We start from the raw sequence: 22,082 nt of genomic DNA on the forward strand, positions 1-22,082 counted from the left end.
CATTATCACTATCATCATAATTTATCTTCAGCATGCAGGAAAATGGTTTGCAGGCCTGTGCCAGCATCATGATGTTTGTCTTGTGGCTAAGCAGCTGTGATCTAATTAAACCTGAAAGACAGATATAGATGTTGATACGACTGACAAAATGGTCAAAAATAAATGGCACGTCACTCGGTATCTCTACAGAAATGACATGCAGCCTCTAATGAAGCGGCTGGAAATAAAGAGACATATTTATTTCAGTTAAAAGAACGTTTTATCCATTCTTTATATTGAAGGCACAGTTGGTGAAGTACACTCACAGTTACTTACATAGTGACAGCACGACATTGTGACTAAACAGCGCAATGACAAAAATTCATATCAAGCATATTTAAAGCTGCTCGGCTGTCCTGTGTCAAAAAAAACAAAGTGAGAACCAAAAAAAAAAAAACGGAATGTTGCCATGTGGAATGTGTGTAGACCTTTAATTGCTGTCCTGATGATAGGACAGAGAAACCACACAGAGAGGCGTTTATGGTCGGAGGTTTTGATGAAGGGAAGTAACAGTCTGAACTATGAAGCACCACCGAAGAGATAATGGTATCACAAGGCCTAAAAATAACAACGTCCTTCAAAACATGCTTCGTGCTTTTAAATAACAAAATAACAACTCTTTTATTGGTGATGAGAATGACCTTGTTCATGTCTGGAATGTGAACGCAGCAAGAAAATTATTAGTTACATGTGATTATTTCTGTTTTCTTTTTCTTTCAGATTATTCAATTAAACTGTTCTAAAAACACCAGTGCACAGACTCACAAAATATCCTTAGGAGACAAATTATCAGCTAATTTTATCTTTTGGGTGAACTAATCCTAAATTTTTACTTTACAAAATTGCCCTTAAGAACATCCTTACAAACTTAACATTTATCTGAGTAAATCTGCTAAATTTCTTTCTTAAGAAGATCTTCAGGAATCCGGCTCTTTGTGTTTTTAATTTGCGGGATACAATGAAGAACAGATGCAGTTGTCATCAGAAAGCGCTGTTACAAATTTAGAAATAAAGGGACCGATGTTCAAACGCAAAAAACATTTTTTCTTTTAGGCAAACAACCGATTTAAAAAAAAATTACAAATAAAATACATATCTATCTAAAAAGGCCTCTTCTGGTCGGATATATTGTGCTTATAAGGTGGAACTAGACTTTGCCCCCAGAAGCCAGTCTAGTGGTGTGTCCAAATCAACGTCTCTCATAGTTCGTCTCGAGCTGTTCTGTCCAGAGGAGACTGGAGCACATCTGAGTTTTGGGCCTCTGTGCTGATCTCAGCCTGTTCCTGGGTTTTACCCGAGCGCTTCCTGTCCCAGTCTGTGCGCATCTTCTCATTGTCCCACACTGTGGAGGTTTCTGTGTCACTGATATACCCAGGTTCACCCGTGTAGTGTGTAGGAAACACAAGCAAGGGCTCCGCTGAAAATGCTTTCAGGTCCCTCGTTTCAAACTGATCCATGTAGTCCGATCTGAAGACGATTGATGGTATCAGATGTGAAGATGAAGACAGAGTGAAATTAGACAAAGGCAAAGCAGCATAACACCAATAATAAATACATTTTCTGAAAACTTTGCCAACTAATTGCATTTAATACAGGTTTAAACTAGAACACATTTAGTTGTAATTAATATGCAATTAAGTGTTAAAAAACATTAAATATCACTATGAAAGCGGTTTCTGCCACTGAACATAAAAAAAACTAACGGTGAATTTACATATCACACTTCTGACTTTTTTCTCAGAACTGTGAAATGTAAAACAATAAAATTGTGAGTTTATATCCTTTATTTTCTCGCAATTGCAAGCTTATATCCTGCAATTCTATGAAAAAGGTCCGAACTGTGAGATATAAACTTGAGAAAAAACCCCATTCTCATATTTCTCAGTTTGTTTGTGTGTGTAAGCATATACTGTGTGTTTATATATATAAAATCTATTGTGGAATATGGATCTAGAAGTGATGTTACTTGCATATATATGGGATGTGTAGAGGATGTCCTCCATCTGTAGTACTTACACTGGATGCTTATTAAACATAACAGGAAGGAACTCGTCCACAGGCAACATTTTACTGAGTGGTTCTGCTTTGAGGAGCTTTTTGGCCCCTTGTAATGACATCATGTAGCCCAAAGTCCAATAGGAATAGTCCGCCTCCACCAGGTTGCGAATGTTTGGTACCGCCTTCTCAGGTCGGTCCACTTGCATCCTCTTCCTCCCAATATAACTGCAAAAATACACAACAAGCAACATGAACGAAGCTCCCATCAATACATAACCCATGAAATTGAGTGCAGCCAATGACTGTACACGAAAAGAGCCGCTCACATGAGGTCCCAATCCAGACCCTCACTCTCCACCTCATGCATCAGATTCTGTAGGCGACGCTTGAAGAAAATCTCAAACCGCAGATCATCTTCAAGCACCAGCGAGGTCTTCAGGCCTCTGTCTACAATCTGTGTATTACAGCATATAAACATCAAAGCTATAGATGCACACAAAAACCCTCAGTCTATATTTACACTCTCTACCGAAACCTAGTGAGCTGCCTAATTAGACACTATTTTAAGGCAGATATTTAAGGCTTCAGAAACATAGGTAGCCATGTTTGCTACCTTGTGACAAACCTTGTTCAATGCCAAATCTAGTGCTATTTCACTTATGGTTCTGTATCAGAAGGTAGCTGCCTATACTATCATTCAAAATACTAGGGTCAGTAAGATTTTCTTTTATGTTTCTGAAAGAAATTATACTTGTATTCAGCAAGGATGCATTAATATGTCAGAAGTAACAGTAAACAGTCCCTCCAAAAAAACGTGATTTTTTTTGTGATTGTTGCGGGCAAAAATCCTTGATTTTTCGGCACGTTTCCTTAAAAAAAGTAATATGCGGGATATTCTTGCAATTTTATGCAATTAAATTGTGTGAACTTGCAAAAACTGCGGCTTGATGAAAAAGAGGAAAAAAGGTGATTCCCCCAACACCTTTTTCTCACTAGGCTACTACCTTAATGTAAAGAGTAATTTCTTATTACTTCCTATGATAAGCAAGCATACTAAATCACAGAATATTTAAGTTGCAATCTTACTGCAACGTAAATTATTTTACATACTACTAATATAATTACAACTATAAGTTTTTGGTAATGTTCTGTAACAAAAAAGTGCAATCTTACTACTGTAAAGTTGCATCAACTTCTAAATGAAACTACAACAGTGTTAGTAGTCTAGTGAGAAGGGGGTGTTGGGGGAATCACCTTTTTCTCTCTATTTCATCAAACCGCAGTTTTCGCAAGTCCTCGCAACATAATTTGGCTCCACTATCATGTAACAAATCGGGAACTGCTTCGCGCTCTTTTTTGCGCTGATTTGTGTTGGCAAATAAGAATGATTTGCCCGCTTCAAGTTTCACCGCGGGGTTTGCAGATGATGTTCACGTCACGTAATTACGTCACTTCATAAGGTTCCCATGGCAATAGGAGGAAAATGGAGCTTTACTTGTGTGAAGTAAACGCAACATTTTTCAACTTTCTGCTAATATATATATGTGAGTTTTTTGCAACGAAAATACAGGGATTATGAAAACATGCTAGCCCCACATATTTTGCTTTCTGAAATCGGCAATTTATGCGGCAAAAGAGCGGCGTATTTGAAAAAATGCGACCCCGCATAAATATGCTGGCCTTTTTTTCTGATTATACGTTTTTCTGGAGGGACTGAGTAAATGCATTTATAATATTACAAAGGATTTCTGTTTCCAATAAACGCTGTTCTTTGAACTTCAAAGAATTCTGAAAAAAAGTGTTATGATATCCACAAAAATGCTAAGCTATAAAATATTTTAATATATATATTGATTAAATGTTTTAACCCCTTACTAGTAACCCCCCTTTTTTGGCATGGAGACCGAAATTACATACCCAAAATAAAAAGGTTTCTGCTCATGATTCTTTCTGACTAGATACATAATCAACATATGTTCACAAAGCTGACACTTTAAAGTTTACTGTTCAGGAATCAGAATCACTCAGACTGTTATGATAATAGAGATATATAAGCTCAAACATAAAAACAAAAATAAAAATATTAAAAACATATGTTTTAAATGTATTTAAAAAAATGTTGATGTAGGAAATGAGTTTGAAAACACAGTGTAGCTAAGGCCACAAGTCTTCCAAGACTTCATAAAAAATTTCATAATCGAATCTGTAAAACTGTGAATTTTATGAAATATTTTCTAAGGCCATGTCATGTGTGTTTTTAGAGAAGGCTAATCAGATTGATTTATGGCCCTTGTCATCTCTGTAAGATCTCACATGTAAACTTTCCTGTGCTCTTTGTGTATGTTTCACTGTTGAAAACTGCCCGAATCATGATTGTATTGTTCTCACCAAACGGTTCTTTCACACCTCCGCCAAGTATGACACATTATCCGCATTATTCTTTTATCATTATTCTTTTGTTTTTATTCCACCTTTATTAGCCTTGATTGTGGTTTTTCAGGCTTTACAAAGCAACAAAGCAGCGATCTCACTTCAGTCTCTCTTTGCATTTAGCCCTTATTTATCAAAAGTCTTACTATAAAAATACAACAAAACATTTTCTTACGACCTTACGTGAATTATTGAGACAAAAATGCATTATGAAGAAGAAAAGCACCTGCTATTAGTAGCATTGGTGCTAACGTTAGCATCAAGCTACATCTGACAATTTATGAAATTATTAGTACACTTTTACTCAAAACTCACTTTAAACCCCGATCGAGTGTTTATAATAACTTCCTTTAGCGATCAGGGGTGGAATTTGGTCGTTTACTGTTGTAAAAATATGTTATTTGTAGCCTTTTTCATCGCTGCACAAGTTAGCATTTCCGATGTACATTTTCGATTTTTTTTTATAAAAACGCCCCAGATCTCAAGAAATTCTCATACCAAGCTTTACTATCGTAATCGCGGGTTTATTATTCGGATATTTTGTGTGTACAGAGGTGTTTCAGTGTTGTTTTGGCCAGATAACTACCAGGAAGTGTGCAGGAAGCATGTGACACGATGGGGCGGTGTCCAGATATGAAACTCTAGATGGACGTTTGAAAGACCCAATCAGAGTCTGAGTCACACACCGCACGAGCTGACACCACTGCACGCACACAGAGATCGCTGGGAGAGGCTGTTTATCATCTGATCGCGTAAATCCGTGGAAAATGAATAGAAATGACGATTCTGTCTGAAGAAATATGAAGTAAACATCAGTAAATATATCCATATATCTCCGCAGATATGCATCTTTGGTCTGTAAATCCTTATTGACGCTGTTCAGTGAGTCTATGTGAACACAAATAAACCGCTCTTGACGTGACTGAATATGAGGGAGTTGTGAATTTCTATTCAAAATGTGGCATAATACGGATTTATTATTTTGCACTCCTGACATAAATCACTAAATATCTGTCACTGCAACAATGTTTTATCAAAATATTGGTCAAATATCGAAGCTTGAGTCTTTAAACTTTCCATTGATGCACAGTTTGTCCAGATGAAGTAAGACAGTGATGTTTAATGTGCTGTGAAAGTGAAACAATAATAAACTGGGGCCGTCAGCGATGTTTGCACGCAAAGGGGTTAAATAAACATAAAAAAATACATTTTCATCATCGATAATAATGAGAAATGTTTCTTGAGCAGCAAATCAGCGTATTTAGAATGTTTTCTGAAGGATCATGTGACGCTGAAGACAGAAAATTCAGCTTTGCCATTACTGGAATAAATCAGAAAACAGAGACTAAGGCATCTTCCTAGATTTGGGAACAAAACTACAAACTAAGATACGAGCCAGACCTCTTTCCAGATGTTATAGTGGGACAGGAAGCAGCCCAGCTCTCCTCTCGTCAGAGGTCTGCCGTGGTAGGGGTCACTGTAGCCGGGAAGCATGTGGATTCCCATAGCTTGGATCTCACTGACGTTCATAGCTCTGGCATATAAAAGAAAGAATGCTGAAAAAAATCTTATCTTGCTTGAAATGAATGCTGCATTTGTTTGAAGGTAACCGAAGTGAACTTACTTGCCATCAACGGCTGCTATAATCTTGCAGTCGATTTCCTGCTCTCTCAACGCCCTCAGCATGCGCTCACGACGGTCGGCCCTCCGCTTCAGGTTGATCATAAACACCTTTTAAAACACAGAAAAGCGCACTGAAAACAATGTTACAAGAGAACCATTCCAATCAGCACAACCAACCCACATGTTTACCTCATCAAAGTCCATTTTATCAGGTCTTTTGACAGGTTTGGGCACGTATCTGGAAGGCTCAACTGGAGGATTTCGCACTGGAATTTAAGAGGTGGTTACATTTGATAAAACAGAAGTATTTTTTTTTCTTCTTTGTGAAGCTGAAACGTACCATTGACCTCTAGCAAAGTATGAATGAAGCTGTCAGCTTCATCCTGCATGGTGCTGTGGGCACGAAGAGGCACTGGCAGATGCCCATAAGTCTCCTTGTTACAAATAAACATCTGTACCTCTGCAAAAAAAGATAAATATTCTTCAAAATATCTTCTTTTGTGCTCCACAGAAGAAAGTCAGTCATTCAGGTTCGGAACAACATAAATTATTTTAGGTTAACAGGCATGAATTGTGGGAATCTGTTGTGGCACCCACCTGCCATGCGGGCTGAAAAAGCAAAGACTATAATGTCGTCAAAGGCCCAGCTGTACTCTGGGTGTGGTGGGTGAAAAGCAAGCAGTCTGGAAGCTTCTTTCCGCAGGTCAACCAGGAAAGTCGAGTGCACCATGGGAACAGCAAAGCAACCTCTGCGCACTTGCTTGCGCATGGGGATGTAGGCAGGGGTTCGTTTATAGTAGCCCTGGAGAAGTTTATGATATGTTTGTTTTTTTCATATTTCTGGATAAAGTGAGAGATTAAATACACATATTCGGAGGAATTGTACCTGGGATGTCATTCCACACCAGAAGTTTGAGTAGGCAGCACGAGACTCCAGCATTGGTGCCACAATCGTCTTGTTCTCCTTTATCAGTTTCCATAAGACGTCTCGGTTGATCAGGAGATTGTCACAATCAATCATCTGGAAAGACATAAAATAACAATAGATTTTCATGGATGCATCAACAAGCTGCCTCCAAAAACAAAGCTTGCTGAAGATAATCACCAAAAGGCAGATCAGGAAGTAAAATCAATGTTATCAATGGTGTTCAAAGTTTATTGACTGTGTCCAACACAGTATTCAAGGGTTCCCCATCACAATTCTGCTTGGAAGACAGAAGCTGGGAGTCTTGCTTTGATTAATCCTGATTATTCTGTAATTAAAGAAGTTTCTAGAACTGTACTTTGTTAATGGGTGTTCACATGTAGCCCCTGACAGTCATCATTTAAACTGTCACTTCTGGCCAAAATACCAGAGTTCATCCCTGTTCATCCCTTGTTGGGTTCTCACTTCAAAATCCACCGATCCACTTGTTTAGGACGGTTTTGGCTTGTCATTTGTGCATATTGCTCTCCTGATTCAGACAAGACTTATTTTTTGGAGAAAACTATGGATGCAAAGTAATGGTCACCATATTTCACTTGAAGATGTTAATTTATGTATTGGATTACTTGTGGATTATTGTGATGTTTTTATCAGCTGTTTGGACTCTCATTTTGATGGCACCCATTCACTGCAGAGGATCCATTCGTGATGTAACTTTACATTTCTACCAAATCTGTTTCTATGAAGAAACAAACTCCTCTATGTCTTGGATGGCTTGAGGCGGAGTACATTTTCAGCGATATTTCATGATAATCAGATGATTCATCAATAATAACACCATTCAATGGACGCAAGTCTCTATTTACAAATTTAGAGATTCGTGGTCCTAAGGAAGAGAGGGCACAGTTTGTTGTAAACTCACCATGAGATAGTCTGCCCACATCTCTCGTGCAGACTCAAGCGCTGCCTGCTTCAGTTTCATGACATAGGCGTAGCGCTCATTCGTCCAGTCCTTTGGTCCTTCCTCATCATGATATTTGCTGAACGAGAAAGTGAAATGGAGTACAAGGAAATGCAAAAATGAACCAGTTCCATGAAACCACAAGTGAAGAAACACAGCAAACCTTGGTTCCTCCTTTGGCCTCCACTCCACATAATGGTAGAGTTTCTGTACATTGATGAGCCAGTCTCGCAGTAGGTAAGTAGTGTTGTCAATATTGTGGTCGGTCGCCACCCTGTCAGAAACATACAAACGGTGCTCATTACATACACTTCACTTTCTACAGATTACAATATCTGCTGGAAACTAAAGATAACGAGCTAACCAAGGGCTTATGACTGCCTGCACTCGCACAGAGTATAATCACACTAAATTTAAGACATTTCAAGTGCATAATGTATATGTAGACCAGCAACATGGAAACGAATGAAGAAACACAAAAGCTCTAAATTAAACTCTACAGCAGAACTAGACTAAAAGGGTAACAGAACATGAGAAGTGAAACTGCCAAGCTATCAGGTTATCACAGTGAGATCGTGGCAAGGATAAAGTAAACAGAGAGACAGCGTCCCATTCTGCTATAGGTTAAACACCACATGCCTACTTTTCACTGGCTTGGTCTTGGAATTTGGCAACTGCCAAAGCCGCTTGTTCTGAAACCACAGAAACTAGACATATTGATAAAAAAATCAATCATTTTGTGACTTTAGAAGTTTCATGAAATGCACGTTCTTCAGTTATTAAGGGGGAAAATAAATATTTGTACTCTTTTTTTTTTTTTTTAACTTCAGATGATAGATTGATAACACATTAATAATAATTTATTTGTAATACTGTTTAGTGTTATCTTGAGGCTAGTTATATGAGTGCATTAGCAATGACTATGTTAGGTCATGACTATTACTAAACTAGGTTTATGCACATTAATTTCCATTTCAGCCATTGTGCAGAAGTGAAACTGTGCAGTTGTTATCTTAAAGAGGCTATTTCTGCTCAATCTAACCTTAAACGGTTATATTCTGTTGTTGTAACTTAATGAGAAAATGTGAAATGGTATAATCCAACCAAAAATAAAAATTCTCATTCCTCATTTTGTATGCATTTCTTTTTTTCCGCTGAACACAAAGGAAGGTATTTTGAAAAAAATTTTGGTAACCAAACCGTTTTAGTTCCCATTTACTTCCATTGTATATTCCGGCCATGCTGTTTGGTTATCCACATTCTTAAAAATCTTCTTTTGTGTCCCACACAAGCAACTCATACAGAACAGGGGGGATTAAATGATGACATAATTTTATTTTTTTGCTTTTTTATATATACAGTAAGAATAAAAATAAGGAAAGGGAAGAGAGAGGAAATGGGTTCACTAAATGACAAGAGCCAAATTCAGATCTGTGATGTCAACATCAATGCGTTGGAGTGTGTGCACTAACCTCTAGACCACAGCTCCATCACCTGACAGCTTTTTATTAACATAAAAACTGAATCCACATGTTGTCCGTGAGACCCATATGATACCACATAAAATACACATTTACACACAGAAAACAAACGAACCTGTACAAGTAAATGATAATGTACAATCAGCTAATCATTGTCCAACTTACTGTAAATTATTATACCAACACGGTTACTCGCCAGATAAATTCATTCATGTACAAGACATATTGGGTGAGTGGTCATTATTCTGTAACATTTAACTATTAAACAAATAGTCTAAATGGAGTCTAACCAATCAGAACCAAGTATTCCAGAAAAACCAGTAATAATTTGTTTTAAAACAGTGATCAATAACATTTCACTGCATTTCTGATTTGCAGTGTTCACTCCAGCACCATAAGCAGCTAAACCGACTGATTTATGTTTATTCCCTTGTCGTTATATGACAATTTAATCTGGGCTGGGGCACGACTACGGCGAGCTTCAGAGCGTTCTTGGTAACTGACACCTTCACAACAGAGCTCTTCATTCACTGGTTAGGACAATGAAAACTTTAAAGGAAAAATTCAAGTAAAGCTGACAGAGAAGAGCAGAACACAGAGAGTATGGAGAAGCACCTCCCATCGAAGTTTTTTTTTTTTTTTTTTTTTGAGTGGCTGGCAGACAGATGTTCACAGACACCAAGAATGAAAACCTAGTCCAAAAAGCAATTGAAAGCAATGCCACAAGTAACAAATGTGACCCTGGACGGCAAGACCAGTCATTAGCGCCACATGTTTTTTTAAAATTGAGATTTATACATCATCTGAAAGCTGAAAAAAATAAGTTTCTTTTTGTTAGGATAGGACAATATTTGGTAGCAATGCATATTACTGGTCAAATTACGTTTTGATATTTGATATCTCCACTGAACATGATAATTACTAAATATCCTAATGATTTTTTTGCATAAAAGAAAACAGATCATTTTGACACATACAATGTATTGTTGCCTATTGCTACAAATACATCCATGCAACTTACGACTGGTTTTGTGCTCCGGGGTAACTGGTAAAAAAGGTCTATCTAATAATGAAGTACTAGTACAGCTCAAGTAGATACTATTAAATACTAGGATAGTTATGGGTAACATAGTAATAAGTCATAGTACATATTAATGAATAGTTAAACTGGAATAGTTACAAGCAACAACTGGGGGGGAAAAAACACTCTACTCGGATGTTAGGTCTATTACTATGGGGAAATTGAGTAGTAGTCACTTAGTTTGTCATGAATAATTCTAACGTTAGTCACTACTGGAGAAAATTTAGAATTAATGAAAAATCGTTCTATTATCACGCGCATACTGCATGCATTATGACGTGTTATATGAGATTCCAAGCATTATGACATCAGTAAGATGGCTTGACTCTGAGCAGCTGCACGCCGTCTCACACTCACACACACACACACACACACACACACACACACACACACACACACACACACACTTACCACAGCGCGATCCGGTCTTTAGGGTAATCGAGGCGATCTATAGTACCGAGGAAATGTGGCAGCGAGTGCTGTGCGTTACGGCAGATGAGCGCGAGCATTACTCGGGGAGCTAATATAGGAGACTCCGGGCTCCAGCGCTCTTCGTGGAAGTATCCTCGAGCTGGTCCAGTGTTCATCAGACAGAACCACAGCACCGACACGAACCAGAGCATTGTACTGTGCACACTCTTTACAAATAAGCACACGAACGCTTACAGCTAACTACACCGTTACACCCAGAGGTAGAAAGTTACGGGTAACTGTAGTTGAAATAATTCCGCCGACCAAAATCACCCTGCCTTGACAACACTGCAGTCTTGAAGACGAGCGAGTTAAAGGGAGGTCACGCTGTGTTTAAAGGGGAGGGACACGTTACACCAGGCCTGGTCTACTCCGGTCCTGGAGGGCCAGTGATCTGCTAGTTTACTTCCAACCCTTTTCCAGCACAACTGTTCACCATTTTAAATAGTCCTGAAGACTTTGATTAACTTGGTCCACCAGCCCTCCAGGAGCAAAGCTGAAGAGCCCTGCGTTGCTATATATTTATAATAAAATGTAAGAAAAACTGGTCACATTTGGTCATGTTTAACTACAAAACAAATACATTTGTGCAAGATTTACTAAAAATAAGCTTTATGCAATATTTTTATTACTTAAATATTTTTAATAATTTAATATTTTATCTTATTTTTACTATATGACTTAATTACAATAAAGTATTAAAGGTAAATCTAAATGTTTTATCTAAATCTAAGTCTTCTTTTTAAATCTTAATGTTCAATCTAAATGTAAATGTTAAGTCCAAATCATAAATGTTAATCTTATATCTAAATGTAACATTTATACATAGTAAAAGATGTAAAAAAAATCTATATTAAATTATTAAAAATATTTAAGTAGTAAAAATATTGCATAAAGCTTATTTTTAGTAAATCTTGCACAAATGTATTTGTTTTGTAGTTAAATCTGAACAAATCTGACCAGTTTTTCTTATACATTTTATTTTTTTCTGCCACAACTTTTTGTTTTAGCATAAATTCCTGAGTTTATATCTCATAATTCTTAGTGAAAAAAAGTTGTAAACGTTAAATATAAACTTGCAATTGCAAGAAATATGTTTAACTGTGAGATAAAAAGTCAAAATTTATTTTTTTATTTTTATCCCATGGCAAATAAAATACAACCAAAATAGAATAATTGCATAAAGGAAATTAACCTCCCAAAAAGTAATTAAATTATTTGGTCAATTGTTTTTTTAAATAACAGATTCAGATTGTATCTAACAAAATGTTTCCTGATTCAATGTTATAATAAAGCTATGCTAGTAAAAAGGTGTACATTTGTTTTACTACTTTATTGTTTATATATATATTTAGTTGGATTCTAAAAACTTCATAGATCCCATCGTAGTTTTACAGTAGTAATGATAGTTGCAGTAATTATAATGTAAGGATTATTGTAAAAAATCTTTGCAAACAGTGTTTTTACAAGTTCTGTCTCCTAAATTCAGAGCTTTGCTCCGGGTCCTGGCCTCTCCACCGGAGCCGTGAGGGAGGCAGCTGCTGGCTCGTCCACCAGCCAGAAGAGCTCTCCCTGTCCAGGTGCCACCAGAGCTGCTGGAAGCGCAGGGCCTTCTCCACCCTCCAATACTTGCTACAAAACAACAGAAAACACAGAATCAAAACTGAAGCAGAAGGAGGATAAATAAGTAATTAAGAAAAAATGTAACATTTAAAATTATAGATATACAAAGTCTGGTCTGAGACATAATAGGAAGTACTTACCTTGAGTATAGGAGCTTTGCTGCCCCCAGTTGACACGAACACTACACATCGAGCAGCGTTAACTGTGGGTAATGTCATAGTGACACGCTGAGGCGGTGGTTTGGGGGAGTCAGAGATGGGTGCCACTGTCCTCTGGCTTTCCTTCAAAATCACATTTCCCATAACAGAAAGACGCTTAAAAAATACAGCAAGCCAATAAAATACTTGCACAGAATTCCATTTCAAAACAGATAGGATATATGTTACACTAAAAGTAGACGTCATATTGCTGCTTTATTAAGAATGTATCTGAAACCTGTAATAAAGGGTGATCTGGAAAGAGAGAGCAGGTGTGTCCATCCGGTCCCATTCCCAGCAACAACATGTCAAAAACTGGAATTTGCTCCGTGTTAAAAGCCTACAATGACAAATATGTATTAAAAATAAATAATAATAATCAAATGAGTTTAATGTAATCTGTCTAGAGAACGAAATCGCACCTTGCTCAGTTTACCAGCATAGTCCTCAGCACATTCTTGCACAGGTAAACAAGGATCTATAGCCAAAATCCTTTCTTCTGGAATGTTGATTTTCCCAAACAACTGATTCTGTAGGATACAAAAATCAATCGGTACTCATAGTTTTAAATGACATGATCAGCCCAGATTATTATGATGTTTTTATAGCTGTTTGCACTCTCATTCTGACGGCACCCATTCACTGCAGAATCCATGATTGGTGAGCAAGTGATGTAAAGCTAAATCTCTCCAAATCTGTTACCACAAAGAAACCAACTTACCTATATCTTGGATGGTCTGAGGGTGAGTAAAGTTTCATTTTTGGGTAAACTATTTGTTTTGTTATGGATTGCAAGTGCCTAAATCTTGCAGTTTGTTCCCATATCTTTGGTTCCATTATTCTGAGGCATGATCTTAATATTTGACAGGCCTGTGCTGCAGTTCTATAGATGTTTTACCTCATGGTCTCATGTGTCATGTGACTGAAAACTATCAATTGACTTCATTGGTTCGACAGGTTTTGTAGCACAAGTAAAAGACTGCCACTCCTTCTTAATATGTACTGAGTTACCATATATAAGCCATAAGTGCTCTCGGGATCAGTGAATGGAACGAGCCTCTCATCGCAGAACCCAACGAGCCATCTGCTGCAGTCCAGGTTTGGGACAGCAGGCAGCTCCTTACTCAGGATGGACACCAAACTCCCTCCTGAAAGGCCCAGAGAGAAGCTTGCACCTGTGCTGAGAGCTTTCTCTGCTCGAGAGGACACCAGCTGGGCCAGAGTGCATCCAAGCTCAGCCACTGAGGGGAAAACCACCACCCTACGTCCAGACATCATTCTCTAAAGTAAAAGAGAGGCAATGATTATGCCAGTCAGTTATGAAGCAATGCACTTGTAAACTGACTCTGCACAACTCAATACATGCGTCCAACTTGGCATGAACAGAAAAAAGAAGCAATAATTTAACTGCCGTCTGAAATACAGGTGTTGTGAACAACATGCACTGTTTAATTTGTTTGGGCAGTGCAAGTTTGATCAAGTTGAATGAATGAAGGAAAGAAATTACTGCACAGAAATGTGAGCAGTAGTTTAAGAGCCTACAGACAAAATCGGATAATAATAACACGTCAAAATTATGATTTTATCGTGCTTTTATACTTCCGGGACGGCTTATGGAAGCTGTAGAAAATAAGAAGTTACATTACACTCACCAATGAACGTTTTCTTAGTAGTGAGATTTCCTTTTACGTGCTCCTCACGCGATCTGACCAACATCCAATCGCAGCGAAATATGCCTACTATTGCATTCTGGGTAATGTAGTGCTGACTTGGTTTTTCCATTCTCTTTGCTTATATTCAGTGGATATTCAGTGGATTTCACGGCCGTTGAGCCTTAAATTACAGTCTCATATCATATCATAATATAATATAATATAATATAATTACATTTAATAGATTTAGTTTTTACCATATTTATGACCATATTTGACAGTATTTATTATAAATGACCCTGAACCACAAAACTAGTTTTTGAGTAGCAGGTATATATGTAGCCAAAAATAGATGTTAGGCTTATGAGTCAAAATTATATATATATATTATAATAAAAGGTGATTTTCTCAACATTTTTTTTTTTTTGCACCCTCAGGTTCTAGATTTTCAATTAGTTTATATCTCGGCCAAATATGGTCCTATCTAACAAACCATACATCAATGGAAAGCTTATTTATTCAGCTTTCATATGATGTATACATCTCAATTTCAACTTATGACTGGTTTTGTGGTCCATGTTCACTTGGCATTATTTATCACAATATTTTGGGAACAGAATTACAGTTTATCCTTGACAATTTAAGACTATTATATGTTTTAGGGGCCTAAATGTTTCTCTATGGATGCAAAAGGACGTTATTTCAGCAGTAAATAATCAAAAATTATATTTTATTTTCCCCCTGGCACTCAAACGGCTCCGTTTCAGTAGATGGAGCTAATGCGCCATATGTTGATACATCATTTACACTGAACTGAACGTGGGAGAAACATAGTGGGAGAGTGAAAACAGTTGGTGTAAGATGAAAACTGTGGAAGTAGTTTATTTGGCATTATCACGTTAAAACATACGACTAGCTTAAGTATATGAATAATAGTCGACTCTGTATATATCTGTAAGTTCCTTTCGATAGTTTGTGGAAATACTGGGAGATGCTGTCCACTCTGTGCTCTTTTCAGACTCAGTTAGAGTCCATCATGGAGACACTGGTGCAGACAGCTGTGTCAGAGATAGGCAAGCTCGTGGATGTGGAGTGTGAAGTGTTGTTTTCGGAGGTGACCCGCAGCCGCTGTGAGATCAGTGCACTGAGGAAGAGACTGAGGCTGATGGAGGGACAAACACCCTCAGACAGCTACACATCTGACACGAGGTAGTAACACCTTTTGCAATTTATTTAGCATGGAATTGCATATACTTTATGAGACAAATATACACACACACACACACACACACTGACACACACAACTCTATGTAGCCTCTGCTATGCAGTCGTATTACATATAATTAATATGCAACCATCTAAATAAATAAGTCAAGGCCATGAAGCATACTAATTTAATTTATACTCTGAATAGTTAAGATTGTTTCATGTTTTTAAAAGAAGTCGATTATACTCACCAAGGGTGCTTTTGTTTAATACAGTAAAAAGTAGTAAAATAAAAATAAAAAAGTGAAATGTTAGCTACAATTTATAATGACCTTTTCTGTTTTAATATAATTAAAAATGTCATTTATTTCTGTGATGGTAAAGCAGAATTTTCAGCATCGTTACTCCAGTTTTCAGTGTCACATGAAAGCATACGAATATGCTTATTTGCTCTTTCTTATTATTAGCAATGTTGAAAACAGTTGTACCGTTTCATATTTTTGTGGAAACTACGATAAACTTCCTTTCAAAGCTTAGGGTTAAGAAGTTTTCTTTTTTTTTAGAAATGTATACTTTAATTCAGCAAAGATGGATAAAAGTGATAAAAAAATAATAAATGCTGTTCTTTTAAAATGTAATAATAAGAAATGTTTGGTTAGCAGCAAATTAGCATATTAGACTGATTTCTTGAAGGACCATATGACACAAGTTCAGCTTTATCTTCATACGCATAACTGTATTTGAAAATATGAAAATAGAAAAGTTACTTTAAATTAAGTATTTTTCACAATATTGCTGTTTAGTTTTTTTTTTGCTCAAATAAATGCAGCCTCGAGCATAAGGGACTTAAAATGTAAAAACATATGATTTATTCCAAACTTTTTTTTTACCACTAGTGCATAAGCCTGTTATTTTTATTTTATTAGTGAATGTGGCCAAGAAGAGATTCACTGTCATTTGAACAGGTGTAGAGGCCTAAGAAAAGACGTCCCAACAGTACTTCATCAAGGCCAAGTAAGTTCTCTTCTTCGTGTGAATATACATATTAACTGCCTTTAACTATTTGAAAGCACACGATCGGTTGAAAACTGAACGTTTCTATATATTTCATACAAATATAAGATATAATGTGATGTCACAATGTCTAAGGACAGTCCACAGCAGAAGTGTGAGGTAGACCAGCCGGTCAGTATGATAAAGCAGGAGCAACAGGAAGTAGATGTTTGCATTGGACAAGAAAACAGTGAAGCAGGTAACTAACTGTTGTTTAATGGTGGATCATTTTAATTTCCAGTGTTTCTTAATCATTTATAACATCCACTTACATTACTCTCACTTAACCACAGGAACCCAGTGTGCTGAAGCTGTGAGCCTGTCACCCATCAAGTATGCTCTCAAAACCGTTCCTCGTGTTGGTCGAGGAAGTAGGGAAAACGCGACCGCAAGAGTCCCATCTAAAGCAGAAACAGAAGCAGGAACAATCACAGTGAAGCAGACTGTGGCGAATCCTGAACCAAACATGTCTTTCCGTCCGAGTGCATCAGACTCCACAAGAACACACAGTGCCAGCACTATTTCAGGAGACAAGCGTTTTGTGTGCTCCTATTGTTCGAAGAGGTTCAGGTGTTTCAGTCAACTTACCATACATCAGCGGAGTCACACAGGTGAGAAGCCATACAGGTGTACGCTCTGCGGAAAGAGCTACATCCAGAAAGGACACCTGTACACCCATCAGCGCACCCATACCGGAGAGAAGCCGTATCGGTGTTCACTCTGTGGAAAAGGCTTTATTCAGAAATGCACGCTAGACATGCATCTGCGGAGTCACACTGGAGAAAAACCCTACACTTGTGCAAAATGTGGGAAAGGGTTCACAACCAAATTTAATCTTAACAAACACTTGTCGTGTCAGACTTGCAACAGCATTAATTAATGACAATGAACTCGAGTCAGTGTGCTGATATTCGTTTCAAATTGTGTTGATTTGCACTCTTATGAACACAGAGATCGTTTTAAAACGCTTTGATTCATGTGGCATCAGATCAGAATTAAAACCAAGTCTGAAAACAGTTAAACTTGTTCTAGTAAATGTATTTATTTATTGCATTAAACACATTAAGATAAGATAATTCTTCCATCATTCAAAAAGGCACATTTGATCACATTAATAAAATATACTCTAGTTCTTTTCCTACTCGTAGAAATATTTTTTTTTTCACTGATGTTATTCTGAATTGTTGAAATTTTTTTTAATCGTATTTTCTATACAGTGTTGTACGGTAATTCGTCCCATGATTCCTTTCAGCCAAACGCTATTTATGGTTTCAACAGAAAGATTGTACTGAATACAGGGCAGTGACTGCCAAAACCCCCCAGCTATATTAAGAGTACAGTGGAGCCTACATTTTCTCCAGACATTGTAAAGCTTCCCGCGAGCGACGGACATCATGAATACTGCTGATTTTCAGACGCAGCTAACATCCATAATGGAAATTATGGCGAGAACCGCTGTTGTGGAAATAAGCAAACTTTTCGAGAAGAATTCTTTGTTGCTGCGTTTACAGATTTCACGCTGTACAAACGAAAATGAATCTCTGAAACAGAAATGTCATTTTCTGGAGAATGAAGTTAAGTCTGCACGGAAAAGCGCTGGAAAGGTGAACGGGACACGAGCTCCGATCAGTCATCCGGGACTTACAGGTGATTTTTTTTATATATATAAATAACGCGCGTGTTGCAACTGTGCATTTGCCTAAATTAAATGCAGCAATAGATTGTCACATGAGGATGTGCCTAGGCTAATTAAAGACCAGAACTGGTCAACTGGAGGCTGTGTGTTCATACCCCACAAAGGATAATGTTGGTGCCCTTGAATAACTTAAGGGACTGTCAGGGTTGCCAGGTTTTCGTAATAGAACCCTCCCAGTGGCTACTGAAAATGCCCAATCGCGTTTCAAACTGGTCCCCCGATAAAATACACGTTGTTGTGTTTTTGCCGGGGAAACCCTGTTAAATTTTTCATTTTAAATTTGTATTCAATGGGTTAATATCACGTAATTGCGGTCGCTTCAACCCACGGACATGAAAAACAACCGACGGCAACAGTTAATGAAGACCAATTCCGCGGGGAAAACCGCGGACTTGGCAACACGGGGGACTTTACTGATGAATTGTGCTAACGGATACTGTAGTCTTTGCGTTAAGTGATGTAATGTTTAGGAACCGGTATCTGTTCCGTGAGTAATACAGATTAGTGAACATTGTTTGATGAATTGAAATACACAAACTTTCGAAGATCACTTTCACTTTGGGGTCCATATTCGTCCTTCTGGAAATATAAATAGAAAATAACGTTGCATTCTTCAGTTTCTATCGTGCTTTCTTCATTTGATGACATTTTTACGTTTGTCTGATGACTTTTTTTTTTTTTTTTTAAACCATCCTGACACAATACAAATATTTTTAGTAGGAATGGACCAAGAACATAAGCTCATCCTGTGTCAGTTGTGTCATGTTTTTATGAACCTCAGGCATACAGTTGTCTGAGATGGTTCTCAGATGGTCCACCATCCTCCAGTTGATGACCTTTTGCAGCTATGGAAGTGTCCAGTTGTTTGGGTTGATTCAGTTATTTTAATGAAATCTCATGAAGCAGAATCCCATTTTAGGGCAGGGCATTAATGTTTTACAATACAATGTGAAAATTGTTTGATTTTATTGCAAGCCATGCCAAAATTGTATGATACGACTATTGCAGTGCATTTATTAAAAAAATGACAGGGTAAAAATACTGTAGCTACCATTTTGAGTTTCATTGTATTGTAAGATTATAGTCAGTTTCTTTTGGCCAGAGTAAGAAAAAGCACCGCTGAAATCTTTGCAGACATTATAAAGCTCTGTTTAGGATGTGTTATTATAGGAGTGGTTTAGCCTAACTAATGCCCACATGTTCAACAGACACCGAGCGCCAGCCCACAATTGACAATGTCTTTGGTAAGGAATGGTGCATGAACCTCTGGAGACACGAGGAGTCACATGTTGGTCAGAAGGACGACACACACCTAGATTCTTCCGTCAACACAGAAGAGGTTGGTCTCACATACTGCTTACAATTTTAAAAAACAATGTCAGAATTCATCTTACTAACTCCTTCTGAATTGTCAATTATTTTAGCCAATAAATTTGCTGGATGAAGAAACTGATGTGATTATGATTAATGAGGAGACGCTGAAGGATGACAGTTGCACTGGGAAAAATAAAACAGAGGAAGACAAAAGTAGCAGTTTGAGAGGTTTGTGGAGAGAGAGCTTTAACAGCTAGTATTAAAGGGATAATTCACCCAAAAATTCAAATTTGCTGTCAATTACTCACCCTAAGGCCATCCAAGATGTAGATGAGCCTTTTCTTCAGTATAGCAGTAAAGATTTTAGGCTTAAACCATGGTCCTTGGTGATTCATAAAGTGCAAATTAATTACTATCGGTCTCAAACTGAAGACTATAGTGAGTCAGTGATAAACGCAAACGTGAACTGAGCACTTGAATGAAGGGGTTAAAAGGTCAGTTTCAATGGTATCTTATTGTTTATATAAAAGGTGAGTTAAGACTAGGTCATTCACTTTATTATTCTTTTGTAGACATGTAAAAAATCCATGTTTTATATCATTATTGGTCGCTTTAAGAACATACATAAACACAAACGAGCTGGTGAATCAATTATTTGAACCAGTTCATGAAAACAAACTGTCCAAAAAAAAACTGTTTGCAGAAAAGATTTAATTAAATTAAAATTTTTTGCACCGATTCATCGTTTTGCTTCATAAAACCTTAATATATTGCCAGGAGCCCCAGGTATTCATTTTGCGTTTCCTCATATGCCTTTTTTTGACTCTGAAAGTGACGGTAACCATTGATGTGCATTTTATGAATCACCAAGGACCATTGTTTCATCTTAAAATAACAGTTTTTCTGTTCTACTGAAGAAAAAATCAACAGCAATGTTTTGTTTTTGGGTGTTCTACCCCTTTTTGCCTTTTTTAAAATTATATTCAGATGTTCATGTTTCATTACTTAAATTACAGGATCTGCAGTGACCAGTGATGAGAGATGTGTTGCCCAGAGCTCTGATGATTTTATCACATACACGGTACCTTCAGATGACCAAGTCCAGTTGAACGTGCACCAGACACCAGCTGAAGAACAAGCTCTTGATGGAGCTACACATGCAGACATCACAACAGAGCCAGATCTGAGTCCTGATGTGGGATTTATTCCTAATAACCTGAATTTCAATGAGACAGTTACACTGTATAAGAAATTCAAGTGTGTGTTCTGTGGCAAAACATTCGAGTATTTAAGCCATTTGACAAGACACATGCGAAAACACTCCGGAGAAAAACCTTACATCTGTATAGTATGTGGTAAACGGTTTGCTCAGAAAACATATCTGACAACTCACCAGCGCACTCATTCTGGAGAGAGGCCGTACTCGTGCGTGGAGTGTGGAAAGAGCTTTTCTCAGAAATCTTCTCTTAATGTACACCTCCGAAGCCACACTGGCGAAAAGCCATATAGCTGCTCACACTGTGGTAAAAGCTACGCCTTCAAAATTGCGCTTCGAACACACCGATGTTAAAACAGAAATAAATGGCTTCTGGTTATTGTCTCCTTAGTTTTAGTGCAAAACTTTTGTCTAGGTCACTGGTGGTGGACGAGGAGACACTCCCCTTTCATGTAAAGTGCTTAGAAAAGCGCTATATAAATGTAAGGAATTATTATTATTATTATTATGAAATATCCTTATCTGTTGTTATAAAATAAATGTAAAAGATAAAATTGGGGGGGGGGGGGGGGTCAAAGTAGTCAAAAATGCTGGTAGTTTGTTTAAATGTGTTAAAATATAATGACTAAATGTAATTTCCATTGATTACAGGCATTTCTTTACTTTTACCCTCTGCCCTCCTTGAAACCTTTTACATTGCACCATTGTTTTATCTACTTTACAGTTTGTGTATAAAATATTAGTTTTTTTATATCAATGTGTAAAATAAGTGCTACCTTTTTGACTTGAACAGATCATTAAATGTTTAAGCATATTTATATTAATCATCATATCAAACTAGATATATCCTTGATTTGAAGACTTTCACAATAAAATTCACATCAAAACTTTCAATTTTATTCTATTCTCATACACGTCAAAGACTTCACCATATTTTCATCCAGTTGGACCGTGTGGTTTAAACTTTACATATTAGTGCTCTTGTAAAGCATATTTGAGATAGGATAACTAAACAGCGCACTTCAACTCTTGTCCGATGTATTACAGTTCTTGGAACCAAATGTGCCCTTGTTACAGTGTAATTATACTTTTATTTTATTTAACTACATGTACTTA

At 37.2% G+C, this 22,082-nt stretch overlaps 3 protein-coding genes across 6 annotated transcripts; 1 reads left to right on the plus strand and 2 right to left on the minus strand.

The window, feature by feature from the left end:
• Positions 1–240: 240 nt before the first annotated feature.
• Positions 241–11,555, minus strand: LOC113095453 (procollagen galactosyltransferase 1-like). The gene is made up of 12 exons (XM_026260990.1): positions 10,950–11,555; positions 8,140–8,250; positions 7,938–8,055; positions 6,977–7,111; positions 6,688–6,892; positions 6,431–6,550; positions 6,280–6,356; positions 6,092–6,198; positions 5,869–6,001; positions 2,364–2,491; positions 2,056–2,262; positions 241–1,506 (listed from the first exon to the last, which is right to left on the minus strand). The coding sequence occupies exons 1-12, from the start codon at positions 11,159–11,161 to the stop codon at positions 1,239–1,241; spliced, it is 1,821 nt and encodes a 606-aa protein (XP_026116775.1). The 5' UTR covers positions 11,162–11,555; the 3' UTR covers positions 241–1,238.
• A 924-nt stretch (positions 11,556–12,479) lies between these two features.
• pgls (6-phosphogluconolactonase) lies at positions 12,480–14,555 on the minus strand. 2 transcript variants are annotated; one of them, XM_026260991.1, is made up of 6 exons: positions 14,482–14,555; positions 13,841–14,110; positions 13,252–13,359; positions 13,068–13,169; positions 12,773–12,913; positions 12,480–12,641 (listed from the first exon to the last, which is right to left on the minus strand). In XM_026260991.1, the coding sequence occupies exons 2-6, from the start codon at positions 14,105–14,107 to the stop codon at positions 12,495–12,497; spliced, it is 765 nt and encodes a 254-aa protein (XP_026116776.1). In that variant the 5' UTR covers positions 14,108–14,110; positions 14,482–14,555; the 3' UTR covers positions 12,480–12,494. The 2 variants fall into 2 exon arrangements, with proteins under 2 accessions (XP_026116776.1, XP_026116778.1); XM_026260993.1 differs by lacking the exon at positions 14,482–14,555 and adding an exon at positions 14,372–14,458.
• A 740-nt stretch (positions 14,556–15,295) lies between these two features.
• LOC113095451 (zinc finger protein 26-like) lies at positions 15,296–21,856 on the plus strand. Of its 3 annotated transcripts, none has more exons than XM_026260986.1 (7): positions 15,296–15,690; positions 16,614–16,701; positions 16,837–16,939; positions 17,034–18,387; positions 19,645–19,775; positions 19,861–19,978; positions 20,767–21,856. In XM_026260986.1, exons 4-7 carry the CDS (start codon positions 18,135–18,137, stop codon positions 21,318–21,320), a joined length of 1,056 nt encoding a protein of 351 aa, XP_026116771.1. In that variant the 5' UTR covers positions 15,296–15,690; positions 16,614–16,701; positions 16,837–16,939; positions 17,034–18,134; the 3' UTR covers positions 21,321–21,856. The 3 variants fall into 2 exon arrangements, with proteins under 3 accessions (XP_026116771.1, XP_026116773.1, XP_026116772.1); XM_026260987.1 differs by having other exon boundaries at positions 16,842–16,939.
• Positions 21,857–22,082: the final 226 nt, after the last annotated feature.

The sequence above is a fragment of the Carassius auratus genome, unplaced genomic scaffold (genome assembly GCF_003368295.1).
Source record: "Carassius auratus strain Wakin unplaced genomic scaffold, ASM336829v1 scaf_tig00215725, whole genome shotgun sequence".
NCBI lineage: Eukaryota > Metazoa > Chordata > Actinopteri > Cypriniformes > Cyprinidae > Carassius > Carassius auratus.

Excerpts from the sequence above, each read along its gene's own strand:
- LOC113095453 (XM_026260990.1), bottom strand. The coding sequence starts at position 11,161 with ATGCTCTGGTTCGTGTCGGTGCTGTGGTTCTGTCTGATGAACACTGGA. Across the intron at positions 6,893-6,976 it reads GGTGTGGAATGACATCCCAG|GGCTACTATAAACGAACCCC; the intron begins GTACAATTCCTC and ends AAACTTCTCCAG. Across the intron at positions 6,357-6,430 it reads TACTTTGCTAGAGGTCAATG|TGCGAAATCCTCCAGTTGAG; the intron begins GTACGTTTCAGC and ends CTTAAATTCCAG.
- pgls (XM_026260991.1), bottom strand. The coding sequence starts at position 14,107 with ATGATGTCTGGACGTAGGGTGGTGGTTTTCCCCTCAGTGGCTGAGCTT. Across the intron at positions 12,914-13,067 it reads CAGATCACCCTTTATTACAG|GAAAGCCAGAGGACAGTGGC; the intron begins GTTTCAGATACA and ends GTGATTTTGAAG. Across the intron at positions 12,642-12,772 it reads GCAAAGCTCCTATACTCAAG|CAAGTATTGGAGGGTGGAGA; the intron begins GTAAGTACTTCC and ends GTTGTTTTGTAG.
- LOC113095451 (XM_026260986.1), top strand. The coding sequence starts at position 18,135 with ATGAATACTGCTGATTTTCAGACGCAGCTAACATCCATAATGGAAATT. Across the intron at positions 18,388-19,644 it reads CAGTCATCCGGGACTTACAG|ACACCGAGCGCCAGCCCACA; the intron begins GTGATTTTTTTT and ends CATGTTCAACAG. Across the intron at positions 19,979-20,766 it reads CAAAAGTAGCAGTTTGAGAG|GATCTGCAGTGACCAGTGAT; the intron begins GTTTGTGGAGAG and ends CTTAAATTACAG.